This window comes from Protopterus annectens, chromosome 11.part0, assembly GCF_019279795.1.
Source record: "Protopterus annectens isolate FY-2018-M chromosome 11.part0, PAN1.0, whole genome shotgun sequence".
Classification (NCBI taxonomy): domain Eukaryota; kingdom Metazoa; phylum Chordata; order Ceratodontiformes; family Protopteridae; genus Protopterus; species Protopterus annectens.
Window position 1 is genome coordinate 536,850,272 of NC_056745.1, and position 24,946 is coordinate 536,875,217.

The following is a 24,946-nucleotide window of genomic DNA, read 5'->3' on the forward strand; positions in this document are numbered from 1 at the left end:
AGCAACTGGAAAAACCCCAGCAGTACCTCATCATCAAGAGGATCAAAGGGCTCAAACAGATGTCATATGCTGCCCGGTTAAAGAAAATCCAGCTGGACTCAGTGGCATACTGCCTGTTCAGAGGCAATCTGTGCCTGACGTATACAGCCATGTCCAACCCAGAAGTAATGGACATGCTGCACCTCAGGAAATCAGAATCCCATACGGCCACACGCTCAAGAGACCTGAACCTTAGCACTGAAATAAATAGGACATGCTGGAGGGACAGATTCATAACCCAGAGGATAGGCAGAGTCCCTCATTGACTCTCTTCCATAGGAATCTGGATGAGTGGATGGGAGATCATAGTTGTACCCCGGGTATCACTTCTATGTCACTGTTAGACAGAGGCACAGTATACTAACCTTGGAAAAGGGCATAGCAAAATAAATTTTAATTGGGTGGCAAAAGACAAACACATTCTGGCTAGACTTATCAATGCCCTAGAGCAAATAGCCTAGTATGAACCTATGAAACTATGTGTACTGCTTCTGCCATATGTTGCATGTGTGTGTGTTGTGGGGGATGCGCAGGTAATGGCCAGATATTTCTGCACAGGCAACACTTCTGGAACACTCTGGGTGTTCATCCCAACATACTGTATGTGTGTTGCCATCCAACACTGTGATGTGGACACACATTACTCAGCCTGGATATACATATCCCAACAACACCACAAGCACAGTACACTACCTTCCTATGTATGTATGTAATTACACAGTTATTCACTAGTTAGGACTGTGATGCTATCCATGCAGCCCACTGGGCCAGTGGAAGCCACAACACACACTGCTGGCCCCTTTGCAAAAGCTTACCACAGATATCCCACATAGTGCATGTAATGTGCACACACATATCTAACCCAGACCGTATGCACACCACTTATTTATCCTGTCCAGTGGACTACAGATACAGGCACATTGTATAACAATAGCAGGAGGCTACTGCAGCACAGAGCAGATTCACATGAAGGCAAGGCATCTGTGGTCAGCAGTGGTAAGATGCTTCACATTCACCAAATGCACAGATATTGGCAACATTGTTGCAGACAGTTTAGGTGCAGGTATCCCTCCTGCATTCTCCTACACAAGTGGAATTAGTTATCACAGATGAATGTAACCTCCCTATCATCTCACATGTCCAGGTGAGGGCCACCCTCAACATTGCAGAACACACAGCATCACTGTTACAAAATGGTATCCCTGGATGTGTGATACGTTCACCTCTAGAGGACATAGCACCACATTACAGACTGATATTAAACCCTGGCCATACTACAGGATATGTACCTGAACAGTGCCATACATACACAGTGGTCCCACACCAATGAGGAGGAACCTCTACTGACCCTGGGAACTACTGCATCATATGCATAACTGGCCTTGTGTTCTAAGCTATGGAAGTTTTAAGTATGGAAGACATGTACAGCAATATTACATATGTATATATATCAGGACTATGTACACACAACCTATCTCATGGACATACCTATAGATAGTGAACTATGATACATTTGGAGGTTTCACAGTAAACACAGTATTAACCTGCTACTTTGCATTACCTGTGTTTGTGTCAGCTGTTGCTGTGTCACTGGTGCTAATTGCTGTTTGCTGCTGCTGTTGCTGCTGGTTTTGTTGCTGTGATGATGCAGTTTTTTTATCACTGCCTTTATTGCTTTATTTCTTTCTTTCTTTCTTTCTCTCTCTCTCTCTCTCTTTCTCCGTCAGTTTGTTGCAATGAATGTATTGCATGTGTGGAGTGTTAGTACTGGATGCTTTTGTAGGTATCTGCATAGGTCCATGTGATGGTCTCTGCACCAATTGTAAGACAGCATTTGCTAATTGCATGCAGCCAGTTGTGTACTGATTGCATGTCTCACTGTGATTTCAGGACAGTGCTATAAAAGGGTATGTGAGATAGGCGTTGCCCTTTCAGATTGTAAGGGCGTGGACCATGCTGGTATGCTGTCGACAGTGTTCTGTGAGTGTGAAGGTTAGTAAGTCTCTCATGATTCATGCACTGTTGTAAATTCAGGTTGCTGCATTTCTCTCACCTGTTCCCTGTAGTGAGTGTGTATGCATACTGACACCTACAACTATATTTCCATATGTATTAATATATATATATATATATATATATATATATATATATATATATATATATATATATATATATGTGTGTGTGTGTGTACATATACATACTTTCATATATGTACATTAGCTTACATTATTAAGTACAAGCTAACAATTAACAGGGCTGTTTCTGTTAACACTAAACTAGTATGGGAATCCAGTAATTAGGACAGTAAAAGTCTACCTGACATGCTTTGGGTAGTACACATCCTATATTGCCTTTATCTTCATTCCTACTAATACATGTTCTACTTATTTTAGCACTATATTCCTGTATGAGAGTCATGGCTTAGTGGTAGGTCATACAGACTAGTGTTACAATGGTCTTGTGGTAGGGCCTAATAGTATGCTTTTATTTTGCTTTCAAATTGAGTACAGGGCCTGTCGATCATAGGTTCATAGGTTCATACAAGGCTATCTGCCCTAGGGCATTTATAAGCCTAGCCAGAGTGTGTGTGGCTTTCACCACCCCTTAGGATGAGAATACTATACCCATTAGTTTGCTGTGCCTCTGTCCAGCAGTGATACAGAGATGATTCCCGGGGTAAACCTACGATCTCCCATCCACTCATCAAGATTTCTCTTGAACAGAGTCAGTGAGGGGCTCTGCCTCACATGGACTGGGATTCTGTTCCATAGTGTAGGGAGTCTCTGGGTGATGAATCTGTCCCTCCAGCACATCCTATCTATATCCGTGTTGAGGTTTAAGTCTCTTGCTCTCGTGGCTCTGGTGGATTTGGATTTTTTGAGGTGGAGCATGTCCATTAATTCCGGGTTGGACATGGCCTTGTATGTCAGGCACAGATCACCTCTGAGCAGACGGTATGCGACTGAATAGAGCTGGAGTTTCTTCAGTCGGGCATCGTGATGACATATGTTTGAGCCCCTTTATCCTTTTGGTGAGGAACTTTTGGGGTCTTTCCAACTGCTGCAGGTGTCGGGTAAGGTACATTCCGAATGGGGCGTTGTACTCAATCATTGGTCTGATAAGTGAAGAGTACAGGGTACAATGACCTCTCCTGATCTGGATGTGAATCCCTTCATGATCAGGTGGGCAATGTAGAAGGTCTTCCTAACCACTTTGGCAATGTGAGTGTCAAAAGAGAGGTTACTGTCAACTTGGGTCCCCAGGTCCCTGATAACTTCTTCCGTGTTTAATGGATTACCACCTATGTGGTAATTAGGGGTTACCTTGTTTTTCCCAAAGGGTATGACTATACATTTTTTGGCATTTAGCTTAAGGCCATGGCTCTGGCACCAGTTATCAATTTCTATGAGACCTTTCTGGAGGATGTCTGTGTCTGATGGAGTGTCAATTATGGTGCCCAGTTTGCAGTCATCTGCAAATTTTGTCAGCCACAATCCCCCTATGTTTGCCTGCACTTCAGAAAAATAAATGCTGAACAAAAGGGGGCCCAGGACTGAGCCCTGTGGGACAATAAATGCCGAACAAAAGGGGGCCCAGGACTGAGCCCTGTGGGACACCGCTCGTGACCGGCTTAGAGTCTCACATGGCACCAGCAACTCTAACCCTGTGTGTTCTGTCCTTGAGCCAGTTTGCAACCCATCTTGTGACATATGGGTTTACATCTAAGCTGGTGAGCTTTTCTATGATGCCCGAGTGGGGTATTGTGTCGAACGCTTTTGCTAGGTCAAGGTAGGCTGTGTGAACTGCCTTACCCTCATCAATGGCCTTAGTGACTGTTTTGAAAAAGTCGACCAAGTTCAAGAGGCAGGATCTGCCCTTGACAAAGCCAAATTGGGTAGGATCCAGTGTCTGTAGGTCCCCAATGTCTTTATTTATGAGTTCCATTATGATCCTCTCCATAGCTTTGCAGACAAGGCTCGTCAAGCTTATGGGGCGGTAATTTCCAGGGTCCGTAGAAGCACCGCCTTTGTGGAGTGGGACCACAGTTGCCGTACATCATTCTTTGGGTACGTATCCTGTAGTAAGGCTAAGAATAAACAGCAGCCTTATGTGTGGGTTTAGTTCCTCATTGAGTTCGTGTAGCACACAGCCGGGGACACCGTCCGGTCCCATTGATGCTGTGTTTTTTGCTTTAGAGAGCAGCTCTCACCTGGGCATCTGAGATGTTTGGGAGGCTAGACTCTGGTGGGATAGATATTTCTCCTTTGGGGAGGGAGGGAGAAATTTGCACTGAACCTGTCTGCCAGTATGTTGGCAATGTCTGTGGGTTCAGTGATTTTTTTATCATTTTGGACTAATTCTGAGCATATCTGGGAGTTTCCACCCAGGTTTCTAACATAGCTAAAGAAGGCTTTATGATTGTCTTTTGTGTCATTAGCGATTTTTCTCTCAAAGTTGGCCTTGGATGATTTTATGAGTGATCGTAGTTTTTGCTAGTATTGATCAGAGATACCTTCCCTTTTAGGGATTTTGCTCTGTCATGTAGTAGCTTTCTCCTCTTGTTGTAGAGTTTGTTTATGGCTGAGTCCACCAGACCGGGCACCTGCCTTTGGTGGAAAGGGTCTTGATTTTATTAGGGATTGCTTGATCCATACATTCCTGGAGGTGCTCATAGAAGGCATTTGTAAGGGTTTCAGCAGCGTGGGTTGTGGTTTCCACTGGCTCGGGCGCCTTGCAGGATACCACTCCAGTCTTAAGAAGTGTGAAGTTTGCTTTGAGAAGTTCTTCACTGTGGTCTTTTGCTGGGGTGGGGGCGGGATGTGGATCTCCAGTGAGATTAATTTATGGTCTGATCTCACCAATGAGGGATATACTGCGGCTGTGGAGCATTTTGTCCCCATGTTTGTGATGATCAGGTCTAGTATATTTTCTCCTCTTGTGGGAATGGTGACTAGTTGTTCCAGAGCATTTGAGTTTATGAACTCAAGGAACCTTTGGGCTAGGGTGTTGGGGCTTGAGTAATGTTCCCAGCCTATGTTTGGGTAGTTGAAGTCACCCAATATGATGGTGTTTGGAGAGACATTCATACTCTCCAGTGTCTTCAGGAAGGCTGTGTGGGTTTCCTGAGTTTGAGAAGGTGGTCTGTAGCATGTTACAAACTGTAGGGCAGTTTTACCTATGGTTAATTGCACCTGGATGGTCTCCGATGCTTTGTGCAATGCCACTAACCTGGAGATGTGGGTATCCTTTATGAATATGGATACTCCCCCTCCTTTTGTGGTTCGGTCCGGATTTTGGGGCTGGAACGCATGATATGAGGTATAACCTGATAGTGCTGGGGTGCTCTCAGGAGCCTTGAACCAGGTTTCAGTCTCAGCACAGACATCGATGTTCTCCATACTGAGGAGGGCTTCGAGGGTGTGCATCTTGAGGTTTGGAGTTGGAATCAAAGTGCTGAAGGCACCTTTAAGCAGTTAAAGGGTTAGTAAGTCTCACAGGAGTCAGGCTGTGTTGCAGATTCTGGTTGCTGCATTTATCTTCACTGTTTCCTGTAGTGAGTGTGTATGAATACTGACACCTACCACTATCTTTCATATGTATTAATATATATATATATATATATATATATATATATATATGTAAGTGTACATATACATACTTTCATATATGTACAGTACCTTACATTATTATGTACAAGCTAACAATTAGCAGGGCTGTTACTGTTAACACTAAACTAGTATGGGAATCCAGTAATTCGGGCATTAAAAATCTACCTGACATGCTTTGGGTAGTACACATCCTATATTGCCTTTATATTGATTCCTACTATTACATGTTATATTTATTTTAGCACTATGCTCTTGTATGAGAGTCATGGCTGAGTGGTAGGTCATACAGACTAGTGTTTCCAAGGTCCTGGGTTCGAGGCTGGCAGTGGGAATTTATTTTTCTTTCGAAATGAGTACAGGACCTGTCAATCAAAGTGCTGAAGGCACCTTTACACAGTTAAAAGAGTTAGTAAGTCTCACAGGAGTCAGGCTGTGTTGTAGATTCTGGTTGCTGCATTTATCTTCACTGTTTCCTGTAGTGAGTGTGTATGAATACTGACACCTACCACTATATTTCATATGTATTAATATATATATATATATATATATATATATATATATATATATATGTGTGTACATATAATACTTTCATATATGTATATTACCTTACATTATTATGTACAAGCTAACAATTAGCAGGGCTGTTTCTGTTAACACTAAACTAGTATGGGAATCCAGTAATTCTGGCATTAAAAATCTACCTGACATGCTTTGGGTAGTACACATCCTATATTGCCTTTATATTGATTCCTACTATTACATGTTATATTTATTTTAGCACTATGTTCTTGTATGAGAGTCATGGCTTAGTGGTAGGTCATACAAACTAGTGTTTCCAAGGTCCTGGGTTCAAGACTGGCAGTGGGAATTTATTTTTCTTTCGAAATGAGTACAGGACCTGTCAATCAAAAGTGCCAAAGGCACTTTTAAGCACTTAAAACCAGGTCTGCGCGTTTGCTGAGCTAACGACAAGACCGGCGGTTAGCTTGTGGGCGCGGCGCGCACCTCCGCACAAACGGTGTGCGCTGGGTTAAACCTTAATTGGCTAGTAACACGCATGTTAAGCTGAGTACAGCTAGTTGCACACAGTTTGAGCCTGTTAAACCAGTGCTTAGCTACGGGCAAGCAATTTGCAGCCTTTGAAACACTACTCAGCTACGGGCACTCAGTCTCACAGCAGCTTAGCTATCAGTACATTTCTAAATATTTTTATTATTGTATTACTTGAAAATATATGCTCCATTTCATTCCATTTTGCAAAAGGAAATACTTTTACATTTGTACAATACTGTCAGGGGCCTTTTTAGTGCTTATTTACAAAAAAAAAAAAGGTTGTTGTGTGGGCTCGAACCTTGCCTGCCTGTTCTTAAGCAGGACAACTCTACCGCTATGCTATTACTTCTTGGCTTACTTTGCATATTTAGTTCTTATATCCTTTTCCCACTGATTGCTAACTGCAGTTGCGCTAGTAGCACACCCGCGCACATGAGCGCACGCAGTAGCAAACATTTACGGGGTTTTAAAAAAATAAAACGGTTTTCATTTTCATTTTATAACATCTGTTCACTTTTTACATTGCTGGTCTGTGGGGGCATGTGTTGTGTAGTGTGTTTATTCACATTTCCATGGCCTCTCTCGTGACTGTTTACTTTCTGCCATTCTAGACTTCCGGGGGCGTGTCCGCTTGCAGGGCTTAGCCTACGGACACGCCCCCTACTGTCTTACACGGACCGTGTAAGAGATACAGTGTGATTCAGCATGTCTCATGCACCTCATGCATATGCATGACATGCTGGCATCACACTGTTTAACTGCAGCCTCCGTGTAAGAGTTATAACTCTTACATGGAGGCTTGCTGAATTTGGCCCATAATCTTTGCAGAAGAAGGCTGCTGTCTGAGCATATGTATAACTAGACAACTACCGGATATCATAAGTATGTGTAACTTTATTTTTTGAGAGATTGTAAACCATGATGAATCAATGTTTTCGGCTATTAAACTGTGTGTATGTGATGAGGAAGAAAAAGGTATGCATTATGTATTCAGTGTACTTCTTCTGCAATGGTTTATGATGAAGGAATCTATTGTTTTGTAAAAATATTTTTATTTATTTGCTAATTTTACAATTTTAATTGTGGCATAAGTGGGCAGTTATGTATATGCAGATGTTTTTCTACTTTTTTGTCATATTTTTAGGTCTTTTTTTGAATATGTTATAGCTGGTCAGTTAGTTTTCTGACAAGTTGGAATTAAAAAGTATCTGTTTACTCCCATGTGTGTATAAAACTCTTTCACACATGCTATTGCATTTGTCTCTACTTTGAGTAGTAGCAAACTAGACCTTTGTTATTTAAGGGTAACAAGCAAGAATGCAGGTTTTTAGCATTAGCATTCTGATGAGATTCTTATCTTATATGCATTACAGTAGGACACTTAAAGGTACCTAGTTCAGTTAAATTGCAATCAAGTCCCCCCCCAAGATGTGAGATAGCAAAGCCCACCTACCTGCAAGGTAATTGAAACAGCACCTACACAGTGAAGTAAAACTGTGTGCAACAATAACAGGATAATAAGCAGCTTTGAGCACTCAGACATACACATACATGGGGTCTATATTCAAACATCGAACGCTTAAAGCAGCGAACAATGTTTCATCGACACATTTTCAGCGAAAGCTGAAAATGTCAAAACCACAGAACAGCGATTTCTTTCCTAGGGATAGAAATCACTGTTCCAACCAAAAAAAAAAAAAAAAAAAAAAAAAAAAACATTAAACACTTCCAAACACATACACACATACCCTAACCCTAATTGTACCCCCCAAAAACCAGTAAACAACTAAATACACATATGCACGTAACCCAACCATACATCTAACAGAAACAAAACAAACATTTTAAAACATATGCACTTACCTTAACCCGCACCCTAACCCTAAGGTCAGTAACTCTCGCACATTTAAATAAACAGTTCCAAACACATACACACTTACCTTAACCCTAATTCTACCCCCTCAAAACAAAAGTAAACAGCTGAAAACACATACACACGTAACTCAACCATACATCTAATGCAAAATAAAAATAAGTAAACTAAACACTTTCATACATATGCACTTACCTTAACCCGCAACCTAACCCTAAGGTCAGTAACTGTTGCACATTCACGCTCAGGAGCTATACCGGACAAGGGACCACACTACACTGCAGAACACGGCAAAGCAACGAAGCGGTCAAGCAACTTCTTTCCCAGGGAAAGAATTCACTGAACAGCCACTTCACTGTTTTGCCTGTTCGCTCTATATGTGTCGACAAAAACGCATTTGACAAAATGCATTTTCGTCATTCTAATAGGAACCCCATACATGTATACATTTTGTGGTGCTCTTTTAGATATATTGGAATACTAGGCTGTGGGAGAATTCTGGGTGTGGTATCCCAGCTGCTATCACAGAAAAATACTGTGATGTCACAATAAAGTTTCAAAGTGCAAATACGGAAAAAGATGTAGAAACAAATAGATATACTGTAGGTAGACATCCTCAACAATTCCAAAGGGCAGGATAAACAAGAAACTGAGTTAAATATATGAGTGTCTCATTGTCTCTCTCATATATAGATAGATATATATACACATATATAAATTTTTTCAGGAACAACATCATAGGTTCATAGGTAGGTACTAGGCTATCGGCCCAAGGGCTTAAGTCAGCCTAGCCAACAAGATTTCCTAGCTTATGCCACCCAAGAAAGTGAATTTCCCGTGCCCCTGTCAAGCAGAGCCACAGAAGTGATCCCCGGGGTGTATTTCCTATTTCCCATCCACTCTTCAAGATTTTTCTTGAAGAGTGCTAATGAAGAACTTTGCTTGACATAGATGGGTAGCTTGTTCCAGAGTATAGGAAGTCTCTGGGACATCTATCCCTCCAGCATGTCCTGTTTATTGTGGTGACAAAGCTTAGGTCCCTAAAACATGTAGTTCGGAGGGATTGGGATTTCTTTAGGTGTTGCATGTCCAACAGCTCTAGGTTTAACATAGCTTTATAAGTTAGGCAGAGATCTCCTCAGAGTAGGCATTATGCTACAGAGTAAAGCTGGAGTTTTTTGAGATGGTCAGTGTAGGGCATCTGTTTGAGGCCAGTAATCCTCTTTGTGAGGTACTTCTGTGGCCTTTCCAGCTGCTGCAGATGTCTTGTGAGGTACATTCCAAAAGGGGTGTTGTACTCTATAACGGGTCTAATGAGTGCCGAGTAGAGGGGAACAATGACTTTTTTTTCCTGGATGAGAACCCTTTTATGATGAGGTATGCCACATAGAAGGATTTCCTGACTACTGTAGTGATGTGATTATCAAAGGAAAGACTACTGTCCACCTGGGTCCCAAGGTCTCTTATCACACATTCGGCATTAAGTAGACTGCTGTTTATGTGGTTATTCATGGGTACAGAGTTTTTACCAAAGGAGATGACAATGCACTTTTGACAATGAGCTTGAGGCCATGCCTCTGACACCAGGCATCTGTCTCAGTCAGGCCCTTCTGTAGGATGTCCACATCATTTGGGGACTCGACTATGGCTCCTAGTTTGCAGTCATCTGCAAACTTTGTTTGCCAGAGGCCACCTGTGTTAGCCTGTACTTCAGAGAAGTAGATACCAAACAGGAGAGGTCCCAGAACTGAACCCTGTGGTACTCCAGTTGTCACTGGTTTGAAGTCAGATTTGGAGTCTGCAACTTTTACAGTGTGGGTTCTGTCAGTGAGCCAGTTGGCAACCCATCTTGTGACAAAGGGATTTATACCTAGTTTAGCGAGTTTATCCATAATTCCAGAATGGGGGATGATGTCAAAAGCTTTGGTAAGGTCAAGATAGGCTGTGTGAACCACCTTACCCTCGTCTATGGCTTTGGTGACTGCCTCAAATAAGTCGATCAGGTTCAGAAGGCATGATCTGCCTTTCACAAACCCGAACTGGGTGGGGTCCAAAGTTTGGAGGTTACCAATGTTTTTGTTTATGAGTTCCATGATGATACGTTCCATGGCCTTGCAGACCAGGCTCATCAGGCTAATAGGGCGATTGTTCCCAGAATCAGTGGTGGCTCCCCCTTTTGTGGAGTGGCTTAACTGTTGCTGTGCGCCATTCAGTGGGCACAAAGCCTGACGTGACACTATGATTGAACATGGTGCTTAGGTGGGGAGCCAGTTCATTCTGAAGTTCTTGTAAACACAGCTTGGGATGTTGTTTCGGAACAAGAATGTTTTTGATATTAAAATGTGGAAAGTTCAAAGATTTTTGATCAGAAACAGAATATTCAGCATAGAAATTACTGGATCAGAGGACTGCTTGTAGTCATTTTCTACAACCTGCTTCATTTTTTAGTATATTATTAGTTATTTTTAACACCAGAATAAAAGTTTGTAGTGGTTTCAAGGAGAAAACATTTTGTGGTAATATTACAGTTACATATTGTTTCATATTTGTTTTACTATCAAAAACTGGTGATACATATTTGCTGGCTGTTTTCATTTTCCATAGTTCAATATGGTATAACAATTGTTTGTTGTTTTCCTATTCATTTTCTGTAGTTCAGTAGGTTATCATAAGTTGTTTTAATAATTAGATGCACCACCTGTGAATGCTGGCAATCAAGACAGGAACACCTGTCAGTCAGGAAAGGAATGCCCAAACCTGCATAAACCTTGATGGGGTTGTAACTTGATTACACTAAACCCCTAGTTCCATAATCTTAAATTATCACAAATATATATCAGTACTAATTGACTTCCCTATGTAGAGCTGTTACAGTGGTGCAATTACAGCATCAAGATTTATCAGATGCTTTCTTTATATATACAGAGTACAGAGAAGTCAGAGAATTAGCATCAGCAGTGGAAGACTGAAATGTTTGCTACTTTTGTACGCAGAACTCCATAGGTAATCTATCATTCATTCATTACAGTGGATAGAAACTGCAGTCTAAATAGTCTGAAGATGATGATGAAAGAAATGAGAATTTTAATATCCTATTCTTTATAGCCTTTCCATTTCATATTCATTTGCCAGATACTCCCCCTTTACTATTTGGGGGGAACAACAGATATTAGGACATGTAAGGAGGTACTGTGTCTGAAATTATGGAGCAGATAATGGACAAGGATGTAGCAAATACAACGAAAAAAGACCAGGATCCCAAAATATCAATTTTATTTCTGTCTGGTGTCTCAGCATACACTGCCTTCTTCGATTACATCATGCATGGACAAAGATATGTAGTTTTTGCTCAAACTACATTCTAGTGAAGCAAGCTGTGGGTTTTCCTTGTCAGCCCCTCTGTCATGTCTGCTTTGCTCACCTGCCAACAAATGTGTTGGTTAGTTTTTCAGAATGTACCTGATTTTTCAATATTTTGCTCTGCCTCACAACATATGCCAATAGAAAGTCTGGCTACTCAATGGTACTTCAGTGGCCAGAAATTTTCTCTTGGTAAATGCTCTATTTACAGTAGGCATGCTGGTTAGTCTGGCCAGTCAGTGTTTTTTTTTTTAATAGTAATGTCAATTTTATGAATATGTGTGTGTGTGTGTGGGGGGGTACATATACACTACTACTCTCCCCTTCCTTGTCTTGCTAGCATTGTGGTAATGTGCTCAACAGCCCTCTGTCCACATCCACCGAACAGTAATATGCGGTCCTAATGGTGACCAAATTGTAAACCAGCAACCCAGGAATCATTACCTAAAGTCTGAAAACCCTCTGTTCACATCCACCAAACAGTAATATGCGGTCCTAATTTTGACCAAATTGTAACCCAGCAACCCAGGAATCACTGCCTAAAGTCTGAAAACCCTCTGTCCACATCCACCGAACAGTAATATGTGGTCCTAATGGTGACCAAATTGTAACCCAGGAATCACTGCCTAAAGTCTGAAAAGTATGCTGTAACTCTTATCTCCTATTCATTTGAAGGATTAAATATATTTTGTTAACTTAGTAAAAATTAAACAGTTTGTAGCTGCATAAAGTGCACTAGGTGTTTGAGGGCTGTTAGAGAGCATTCTAACACATATCTCAGCCTGTAGATCCCACTTAATAATCTCCCTCCCTCGACCTGCCAACACTCTGCCTTTCTCAGCCTCTAGCTGTACCTTTTCCCCCTACCATATTAACACAGTCTACTGACCCTAGGCTTCAATATCCCTCTGCTCTAGCCTTCCCTTCAGCTTTCTCCCCACGCAGTCTGCTGTTCATTTTTACACCTCGTACAGCCCAGTTACAAAACACACTTACCTTCACTAGATATTCTTGGAGATTGATTCTGGCGCTATCTCCTGCCTCAGGTGTAGCCCCGTTCCATTCACTCCTCTCCCACCCCCATTGCCACCCATCCCCATATCATTTCCTTTATATCTAACCACTTTGCCCCATCCTACTACCTACTCCCTCCCCTTCCTGCTTCTAAACTGTAAACACCTTCCTACCTACTCTCGTCTTACCACCCACCCACCACACACATCCCCTCTACTGGCTAAAATCAACTCACACTTTCTACTTTATCTACTAACAGCAACAAGTAACACCCTCATATTGCCTTTTTCAACTATACACTATAATAATCTGCTCTTTAAAATGCCAAATCCTCCTTTCTCAACTTCCTTGTATTATCTCCCCTACTCCTCCTACTTACACTGACATCATTAAACATCCATTTAAATCCCATCCTCATCTCCCCTAAAAATCCAAATAGCACCAACCTCATACCTAAACATTTGTCCTTCTCCATCTTCCCATCAATTCTGTCTACAAACATTCCTCTGCCCAAGATCCAAATACCTCCCACCCAAACCTGTCTATCCAAACATAAAAATAAATACTATACTCCTATGTATAACTTGCTTAAACTCCTCTACCACTATAACAACATCCTTCTAGCAGGTGACATTCATCCCAACCCTGGCCCTACTCTCACTACTACAAACTCCCCCAACACCAGCAATCTCCCTAACAAGTACATTTCCTTCTACTCTATGAATACAAGAAGTATTTTAAACAATGTAAGTGAACTGCATGCCTGGATCTCCCTCCATACTCCTGATATACTAGTACTGACTGAAACTATCAGTCAATCTCATACTTAATAACCATTCCACCATCACTATAGTGGCAATCTACATTCCACCAGGAGATAACATTCCCCTACTTGAAAACATACTTGCTCACATCTCCCACCACACCACAAATGAGACTATTATACTGGGTGATGTTATACTGGGTGATGTTAACTTAATTTGGCTATCTCTTTCCTCCCCTAACTCTTCCTCACATATAAACCTCTATGGCTTTACTCAACTTATTACTGACCCTACCTATATCCATAACTCTCATATAGCCACCAGCCTCACTGATTGGATTTTAGTCTCTCACCCTTCCAAGTACCACAACCCTGAAACTCTGCCTAACCCTCTAAGTGATCACTGTCCAATAAAAGTCCTCAGATATTCACCCCACCTTGCTAAACCTCATAGGGCTATAACATGTAGGAACTAACTTTCACCCAGATATCTTCAAAACTCTTCTCTCTGAAGTTAACTGGACTTTCTTATACCAACTCCCCTTAGATGAAGCAGTTCAATCCTTTAGTATATTTAAAAATGTAGAGTTAAACTATCTTGGCCCTCTCAGAATGGTTTGTATAAAATCCACCATATCCCCATAGTTAACACAAAAAAACTTGTACCTTACTAAAACATAGGGATAGAGCATGGAAAACCTGGACAAAAACTAAACTCCAACCTGACCTGCACAAATACAGAGAACTTAGAAACTTAGCCAAAAGGCACATAAATATACATAAGAAAAACTTTTACAATAACCCATCCTCTACCTTTAAATCTAATCCCAAAAAGTTCTGGAACTCTGTAAACCAGATATTACACCCAGGTACCCCTAGCTCCCCAAATCCATGCCCTGACAAAACACATGAGGAAACTGCCACCATCTTCAACATCTATTTTATTGACTCAATAACCAAACTACTTAACACTGATCCCAACCTAGCCAATTACAAAAACAACCTAGACTCTGCTCCTAATAGTTACCCTAAAAATAATTTCTCACTGAAGCCTGTGTCTACCAATGTTATTAAATCTCTACTGCCCAAATTAAAACCATGCTCCACATCTGTAGACAATATCCCCCTCCTCCTTCCTACAGATCACTGCTGAATCCCCTGCTCTCTCTGTTTCCATATTAATAAATCACTCCATCTCTGAGTCTACAGTTCCCACTATCTGGAAACACTTCTACACCCTTCCAATACATAAAGGAGGTAACTCCTCTGATATATCTAATTTTAAACCCATTGCCATACTTTCACCTCTCCAAAATCCTTGAAAAATGTATACACAAACAGATAATGCACTACCTACTTCTAGAAAATCTACTCACACCTACTCAACATGGCTTACATCCCAGTCACAGTACTACTACAGCTCTTCTGTTTCTCTAAATTCTGTTTCACTTGCTAGAGATAATAACAAACTAATTTCTTGTGTTCTCAAATCCTAACCAATCTTAATACAGGACTGCTAGCCAAATTAGAAACAACGTACAACAAAGTAGCTAAATTTGCCAATCAAAATACATACAAGTCCCATCACTGTATGTCACTGAAGGAAATAAACTGGCTTGAACTATCTAACTTGCTCTTACTTAATCAGCCTCAGATCATCCACTCTCTACTCTACAAACCCCCCTACTGCCCAACTCTCTCATCCCTAATTTCCCACTATACTCCAACAAGTAGTTCCAGCCAAGGCCTTTTGCAAGCCAACAAACCCAAAACTAAAATTGGCCACAATCTCTACAGCTTTAATACCACCAAGGCTTGGAATAGACTTCCTCTTGAAATTAGATCACATGCACAACCAAAACAATTTAAAACTGCTACTAAACATTACCTACAAAATAAATGGATCTGCCAATGTAATCATCCTCCTTAAACCTACCTCTAATCTCTGCTTTCTCTCCACTAGCTCCTTTTCTTTTCTCCTCCTATAAACCACTTTCACTTTTCCATTTCTTATTCCTACTTATTACACTGTAAATATTCCTGTAAATTTTTGTATATGTGTTATGCTATTTTTCTATATTATTGTACATATTAAATGACAACTCATTGTCTATTACTCTGTATGTTAAGTTTTATTAAACAATGTCAGAGCTTTTCTCCTCGGGCCTCCGCTGAAAAAGGGCTACTAAGCTCAGTCGGACAAACCCAGTCAACAAATGTAAAATAATACACATACACATATGTAGGGGTTTGTGTCTATATCTGTATATGCGTGTACAGATAGACATATATGTCTACGTGTGTGTGTGTGTGTGTGTGTGTGTGTGTGTGTGTGTGTGTGTGTGTGTGTGTGTGTGTGTGCACGTGTGTGTATACACGTGTATGTGTGTTTGTTTTTATATAAATACAGTATGTTTGCACATGTGCACTCACATGCATGTATGTTTGTCTATGTGTGTATGCATTTGTATCCCTCTGTGTTTGTGTGTTTATATGTATTTAATAGCTATAAAACCACTATTTTGTTATGAGATGAGGTTATATAAGTATTGTCAGCTTGTTCGTTACCAGTTCTGATGAAGTCGTGTATGTCAGGATGAAAGTGCTAAACTGTTTTTTTCTTTTTGTGTATGGATGAACAAAGTGCTTGGGTTTATACTAACTGTCTTACGAGTTCTTCAAGCTGGTCTAAGTTTGTATCTATATATGTTTTCTTATGGAGATATACATACATATGAAATGAGAGAGTGTGTGTGCGTGTGTGTGTGTGTGTGTGTGTGGGGGGGTATTTACACATGCGCATATGTATGAGCTTGTGTCTACATCTGTATACGTGTATGTTTATGTGTATATCTGTCTATATATGTAAATATGTACTTGTATCTGTATGTGTGTGTGTGTGTGTGTGTGTGTGTGTGTGTGTGTGTGTGTGTGTGTTTTGTGTATGTAGATATCTGTGTGTATGTACAGATATATATCTATATGTTTGTGTATGTGTGTCTAGTCTGTATATATGTGTATCTCTATCTTTATATATATATATATATATATATATATATATATATATATATATATATAAAATTTATTTATTTTACATTTGTTTACCAGGATAGTCCAACTGGATACATGTCCATTTTCAGCAGAGGCCCAGGGAGAACAGCTCCAAAAATACATTCAACAAACTGTTACATTTTTACAGTTTAAAACACAAAATAAAACACAAATAAAAGGATTTTTACACAAATGTAAACAAACACAAAAACAGATACACAAACAAATTATTATATTTTTACTCAGATGGAGAAATCTAGACAATGTTTTTAAGAATGATAGGGTATTGAATGCCTAGTAGGCTAACCTGGTAGTAGATCCAAGGAGATCATAGGATTTATAAGTTAAGAAACAATAAAGTGTAGGCAGAAGTCCTCCATGTGCACACGAGTGATGGTTAGAGTTAGTCTGTATTATGACAAGGACATAGACATCGTTTTTTAAAATACTGCATCAGACTTTTCTTGAATTGAGGTAGAGAGAATTCAGATGTAAGATTAGCAGGAAGAGAATTCAAGGTTTTGCCAACAGAGTTAGCAAATAGAGATCTACCGACTGTATTGTTGGATTTGAGAGTTTGAACTAGTAGTCTTTCAGATGAACAAAGTGCACTAAGGTTACTGTATGGGGTGATGAAGTTTGAAGTACGGATGTATTATCTGGTTGGTACAGGATCTTGTGTGCAACTATTAGTTGGTTATACTGAAGTAATATATATATATATATATATATATATATATATATATATATATATATATATATATATATATAATGTGTGTGTGGTGTGTTTGTTTGATTGTGAGTGTGTGTTTGTATGAGTGTGACAATGACACCTATTCTGAGATGTGCTCTAAAGCACTGTACAACCACATTCATAGCTGCACAGAGGAGGCAGCACCTCTCCAAGTGAAACCTATGATTACTGGCAGAACCAAACCACCCTGGTGGATCCCTAGCATAAGCAGGCTATTTAAAAAAATGAAAGAAATCCTCTCCAAATTCAAAGAGGAACAGACAAAACTGTACAAAAAGACACTCACCAGTCTAAACAAACAAGAGAGATGGTCATATCTGACAAAGCAAACTATGAGGCAATAATAGCCTCCCAGGTAAAAGATAATCCTAAGGCTTTTCTTTTAATTAAGTTAGTAACCTCAGGGGAAATGTTCAGCAGTGTGCCAAATTAATCATGAATGGCAAGACTTACACCCAACTTGAAACTAATGCAAACCTGCAGGATGACAAGTTCAGTTCAAACTTCTCCCCCATCACCTCCTGCCATACTAAAATAAATACCCTTGGTCATCACTCTACCAGTCATTATGATGGAACAAGTCTTCACTCCTCTCACTAAAGCCAAAAACATAACCTCCATGGGTCCCAACAACATTTGAGGATGCTTCTTAAATAGCTTAAAACAGAATCTATCAGGGCTTTGCCCAAGAGGAATGGAGGACTGCAACAGTCATCCCTCTACACAAGGGGGCCCATCAATTGTAGTTACATCTTGTTGAATGGTATGCATAAACCACATTTTTGACATAATTGCCCATCAGAGTATGACTGATTTACATGACCATATAAACAAGTAGCACAAATATCATTTTGCAGCCCTACATACATATGCATCTATCCCTGCCATGAGATATATAGTGTCACGATGCGAGTTTTGGCAATTATATCATGATGAGACTGCTTTACACATTTGTACGTACACATGTTACATCTCATAAATTACTTTATTATGCTTTTGTAACTAGTTAAGGCATTAGACCTGCAAAATGCAATGATGCATGTGCCTTAGTGTTGTGTTGAAAAATAATATCCACATTCACTACAGCTCTGTACCATTATCTATCTTGTATAATAGCTACTGGGTATTCACACACATAGTGTTACTGGAATATGACATGCTCATATGGTGCATAATATATTCTAAATTCACACACATGGTGTTACCTAAGATGACATACTCATATGGCACACAGTATGTGCCAGATTATGACAGTTTTATGGATGTAGTATGTGAAGTGCTGGATCTTTAACTCCTTGTTTATATTGTAAGCTACCATAGCTTTTTTAAATATTGAACATCTGTTTCACAACTCTTTGCAAAGATTAGATGCCATTATAAATGTTTTCAGTTTAATGCAAAATAATAAAGTATAATTAAATGAGTTATGATTCCAGCTGCTATACTTATTTCCTATTTACAGTTTTAATTATTTTGATACTATTATGGTATTGGGGAGCTTGAGCAGCCACGGTGGTGCAGCGGTTAGCGTTGTTGCCTCACAGCAAGAGGTTCTCCGGTTTGATACTCGGCTGGGCTGCCTTCTGTGTGGAGTCTGCATGTCTTCCCTGTTGTCGCTTGGATTTCCTCTGGGTGCTTCGATTTCCTCCCAAAGATATGCTGTAGGTGGATTGGACACTCTAAATTGGCCCTAGGTGTGAGTGTGTGTGTGCCTCCTGTGGAAGGTTGGGGGCCAGGGCTGGCAACTTGACACTGTAAAACTCCACTGCCAATCATGAGCAGACAAGGTGATCTGCTGTGGCGACCCCTAACCCTGGTCGGGAAAAGCCAAAAGAAGAAGAAGATTGTATCAGGGAGCTTCTCTCCCCAGGACTTCACTGTAAGGGTTCTCTCAGCCCATTTGGACTATCATGTTTAAGAAATTTAAGTAAGCGATAAATACATAAATAAGTAAACAAATCTTTTGGATACTTGTCATATATTACTGGCCAGCTTCAGTAGTATCATATTTCCCTCCTTTTGTATTTATTTTACAAATCAGGCCTTACAGAATGCCTGGCTACCAGTCATCAAAAAAGCCTGAAAAAAACTCTCCTGTACAATCTCATCATCATGGCAGACAGAAGTTGCAGCTACCCAACAGGACTTTGACAGATGAAAATAGTTTGCCATGACTCATTCAGCACAGGCTGCTAACTCAGTGCTGGTTAGGAAAGATATATTCTTTCTTGATAGGAATGCAGAAATTCTACAAGCCAGAAGGAACAGGCTCATATTCCCTTAGAATTACTGACACCACAAGTTCATTCAGACTTTTTAGGGGAGACTATTGGCTCCTGATTCTGCACTATTCCTACTTTACTAGACTATAGGTACTGGTCCTCCAATACGACAACTTTTCATATCACCACATATATTATAGACCCTCCTTCATGTCAACAACTGTTTTCACCCCTCCTCCTCTTTCCTCAGTGCATTTACAAATACATTTGATCTTTCCTTCTCAAACATTGGGACATATTCCTGCATCACCATCTCTAAAAATAGACATGATTCATGGAACTAACCTAGTCAACAAAAATATATAAAGGAAAAATAAATAATAATGCAAATAGTAGTATGTAAAATAGTATTATATTATTTCCAGAACTAATTTAAAGCAGCATCCACATTACAGTTTAGATCATCAAATTAAATTTGTAAGAATTACAAAACACATTTCTTACCTTGATATAGTAAGATATTCCAAAGTTTTCTCTGTCTTTATTCCAGACTTTTGGTTCTATAAAAAAAGAAATAACCATATCTGCATGAATTATCTTGATAAGTATAAGAACAATGTGCCCTCTACTCATATGTTCCCATCAAATTTCAAGTAAAATAACTGCATTTATTTTTAGCTTACCTGTTCTTGCTAACTTCCATCATATACTTATATAAATAACAGGATAAAGTCGGATTCTCCTGTCTTAGAGAATCAGACTACATTCCACTGCGATGTTGAATGATACTATTACTCCACCACATAGTAACTCACAAAATTCCCTCATTATCAATGAGATATCTCTAATGTTATGATATGATTGTAAACTTTCAAACCTAAAAGCTTCTGCTTGAGCCATTCCTTGGAAATAAAAATCTGCACATCATTAATTTCCCCTATTGTTTTCTCTGGATCTGTCATCTTCTCTCACACACTATGAGAACATGTATTGAGCATTTTTCTTATATTGGTCTTGTTATAAGTTTCTCTTTGCCACTGTTTTCTTCAGTATGTTTTAATGCTGATTTGTGCTTATATAACAGATACTACTTAGCTTCTTTTGCTACATCTTTGACTACTTTTTTCATAATTATATTTCTCACCTACATTTCAGTTTTCCAGTTCCATCTCCCACTTTGTTACTGTTTGTTTATACATCTGAAGTACCTCTTTGTTTTATGCATACTAAATTCTTGATGTTCCTCAGTGATAGCATTCTACTGAAATTACAGAATAGGGTATTTGAAGCTGTACATAACTAATTGTTTCTCAGTAAAATTGCAGCAGAATTTGTAAAGAGAATTATTTGAGATACACACACACACACACACACACACACACACACACACACACACACACACACACACACACACAAGGTTAGAGTTCCTTAAACTGTTACTTTCTTTCATAAGCTATATCACCTTAATTGGTTTGGAGTTCTCTGATTTTCTGAGCAGCTTTGCTTTAAAGGATGATATCTGGGTTCAAAATGTTGAAGCAGAAGAAAGTGAACAGCCAATACTCATTTGTCAAATGGAAAAGGGGGGAGATATGTCTGAAATACCAGAAAGCTGTGAGTTCTATTATCACAAGGTAAGTGGATTGTTGACATTGTAGTGAAACATAAAGAGGATGCTGTATTCATGAGTGTGTCAGTTTTAGATGATATTTTAAATTGAGGTCCTATCTGCTTGAGAGGATGGTAGTTCAGGTGAATGTAAAAGATCCCATAGAACTATTGAAAAGAATAGGGAATAGTTCCCCAATGTCCTGACTATATTTACCCTAGTAGTATAAATAGCACCTCTGGCCTCCACTGAAAAGAAACCACAAGCCTAGAATGACTACCCAGTCAACAAAGTATAAATAAAAATAAAAAAAAGAAATATACTTACAAAGTTTCACCTAACAATCAAAACTTCTGAATCAGTCTAACTGTCTTTCCTCTTACAACAAAGAAACCACAATTTAATTCTAAAAGCTAAACAATGCAGTGCAGCTATTTACTGGAATTTCTGAAAATAAGAACTGAAAGAGCTTTAAGCATTTTGCAAATCTGTTGCAGGGTCAGAATGAATACAGTACTGATTGCAAATAACTTAATATTGATTACAAATAACATAACTTAATAGTTAAAAACTGATGTAACCTTAGATAACAAAGGAATAAAAACATTTGAAACACTTAGTTGTTATAAGGCCTGGAGCAAGTTCAAATCTGCAGCAGATGGGGAGAAAAAAAGTGCAGAGGTTTGAAGGTTTAATGTCCATGGTAGTTAGCATGCAGTTTGATGGGTCCAGAACAGATTGTTATGCATGAGTCTATTTTACATGATCAGTTTTTTTAAAAAAGTTGAATTTCATTTGATCAAGACTGTGTGATCGTCTTTTTAAAAAGTTGAATGAATTCTTCTGAGATTATGGTACAGTGGGGGATCGGGGAATGTGCCCTTTTCCCCACTGTACTACAATCTTGGCATTTTTACATATAATTAGCAGGGAGTGTGGAGGGTGCAGGGGGATTTGCTTCCTTGCAAAAATGCTGTTTTGCTATTTTCTGGATGTTTAACTTTTTAAACATGAACTCAATTATGTGAAATTCAATTTTTTAAAAAGTCAATCATGTAAAAAGATCCATTCTGCATAGCTGTTGTGTGTCAAAGATGGCGATGACTGACTAAATCATCTGACATATTTTGATGTGGGAGATATTCCAATAACATTTGAGTTAAATAAAGAATATGGCAGTAGCACATTATTTGTTATTCCTAATATTGGTATTGATGGAGATATAGCACCACCCTGAAATTCGTGTTTTTGTTCCAGTGATGACTGAACAAACATCTTGAGATAAGGAAACGTGTTCAGTCTTTTTCTATCTGGGAAAAACACATTTTTTTTCCATTGTGTAATATTCAAGGTTGGCACAATAGCAATTCCCAATAAACTAAGACAAATGCCCATGAGGACACATAAATAATTATCTAGGAATAGTGATGCCTCTTTGCTACCACACCAGAAAGAATATATTCAACTTTTGTGTACTCCTCTGGTCTTAAAAGAAAAAAAAGTTAAAAAAAGAAATGGCCATGATCCTACATTTCAAGTTGCTGCTGTCCTACACATGCACAGAATGCCACCTCACCCCTAGCCCCAAAAGACAGTAACCTTTATGTACTTCTCTGATGTTAGGCTCAGATGACAATGAAAGAATAAATGGCCACGGTAATGCAGTTCAACTTGTATCAGACACACACACACACACACACACACACACACACACACACACACACACACACACACACACACGCACATATATTGTATATGTTTACATTATGTCTTATTATCCTTAAACTCAAATTATAGATATTTATACTGGTTTTCTGTTAGGAAAGTCAAAAATAATGATCAAAATAATGTATTCCTACTTGCTGTTCATAGACAGTACACTGTCCTTGACAAGTTATAGCAACCTTGTGTGTACACCTCTTAGGTATGACTATAAAAAGTTCCACACTGTCACAAGCCAGCCTACCTACAATTATAGTGACCAATTGTGCACACCACTGAGAAAGGCTAGTTTTAGATTATGTTGGTCCAGAGCCAGAGAATGAGAATAAAAATGAGTTCCCTACTAAACCTGTGTCAAACTTCCCTTGTATGGGGCATTAAGGTCCCATAGGCTCTAAGTATCTAGATGTACCACACTGCATTTTATGGCTTATATATTACAGGTAACTATTTGTTAACTGCTCTTTTTACTGTTGTCAAGAACAATTATGGCTGTACTATCTTTCAATACACATGTCTAATGAATTAAACAGGCAGCCTTTTGGGGGTAAGGGAAGAAGGCAGACAGTGTACATATTTCTGACATCAGCTGTGTACGTGGCTCCCAGTAATGTGTGTGACCACAAGTAAAATTGATATTATTTTTTCCCATGTTTTCACATACACACATCCTGACATTGTTTCTGATAAGCCAGGACTACTATAAGGTACAGTCAAAACACCAGTTCACCAACAACAACTTCTCTGAGTTGTGAAGGAAACCAGATCACCAATATAAAACCCAGACAGATATAGAAGAAGGATGGCCAAGAACTTAACCACAGAAACCAGCCTCCGTGAGATGACAATGCTACCTGCTATACCACTGTATAATTAGTTACTTTTGTATAAAATCTGCCCAAACATCAAAGAAAGTTACTTATATGTGTAGAATAATGATATCTGATGTTCATCAAAAATAAAATAAATTATGTCTAACGTGTTACTCTTACATAAAATGCAACACCCCATCACACACAAACATAAACAATAATGATTATACAATACATTATGTGAACTGCTCCTGCCAAGTCAGTTCACAAACTGCTTATATACCCTTTAATTAGAACTGCATTATCGACTATATACATTTACCTCAGATGTCTGTGATCTAAAAAAATGGCAAGGAATTCCAAGTTGTTTCACACAAATGCACACCAGTCTTGCAAAGCCAGATTCATCACTTTTAGCTTAATCACAAGAGTTGAGTCGTTGTTATCTATTGCTTCACACAAATGCACACCAGTCTTGAAAAAAAAGATTCATCACTTTTAGCTTAATCACAAGAGCTAAGTCATTGTTATCTACTGACAGTTCTCATATTCAGCAAGTATAGCCCCTTTGTTAACTATGCATAGTTTAGATGTCTATGGAAAGAAACAATGTCCACTGTAAAGTATTTCAATTTTGTTTCAAAAAATGTAGAAATGCACACTAAGCATGCAAAGCCAGATTAAGGACTGTTTTACCTGAGCAAACAAAAGCAGAGTCAGCCAGTCAGTTTCATCCACAGACAGTCCCTGTAGCCAGCAGTAATATAGCAACTTCATAGACTGTATGTCAGATGTCTGACTGTAATAAAAAGACTGGGCATTACAATGTATTTAGCTTTATTTCAAAAGAAGTATGAATGCCTTTGTGCATACGTCTTTATCAACAAATGCAACCTGTATGAAAATATCATTCTTGCTCAAACGCTCACCGATTCTCAGCAATATTATTATCAAACACCAGTGGTCTAGGTCTACTAAACCCCTCTGACTTAATAACAAAATATGTTTAAACACAAGCTTAGACCAGGTACTTGTAATTATGCTCAAATGCACAACAATCTCTCT

At 39.2% G+C, this 24,946-nt stretch overlaps 1 protein-coding gene across 2 annotated transcripts in view; it reads right to left on the reverse strand.

The window, feature by feature from the left end:
* Positions 1–24,946, reverse strand: part of PARVG (parvin gamma) — a 3,368,585-nt gene that overhangs the window by 1,400,778 nt on the left and 1,942,861 nt on the right. For both annotated transcript variants that reach the window (XM_044088047.1, XM_044088046.1), the window contains one exon: positions 20,243–20,298. In XM_044088047.1, the coding sequence (XP_043943982.1) occupies positions 20,243–20,298 (56 nt within the window). The remainder of the gene's footprint in view (positions 1–20,242; positions 20,299–24,946) is intronic.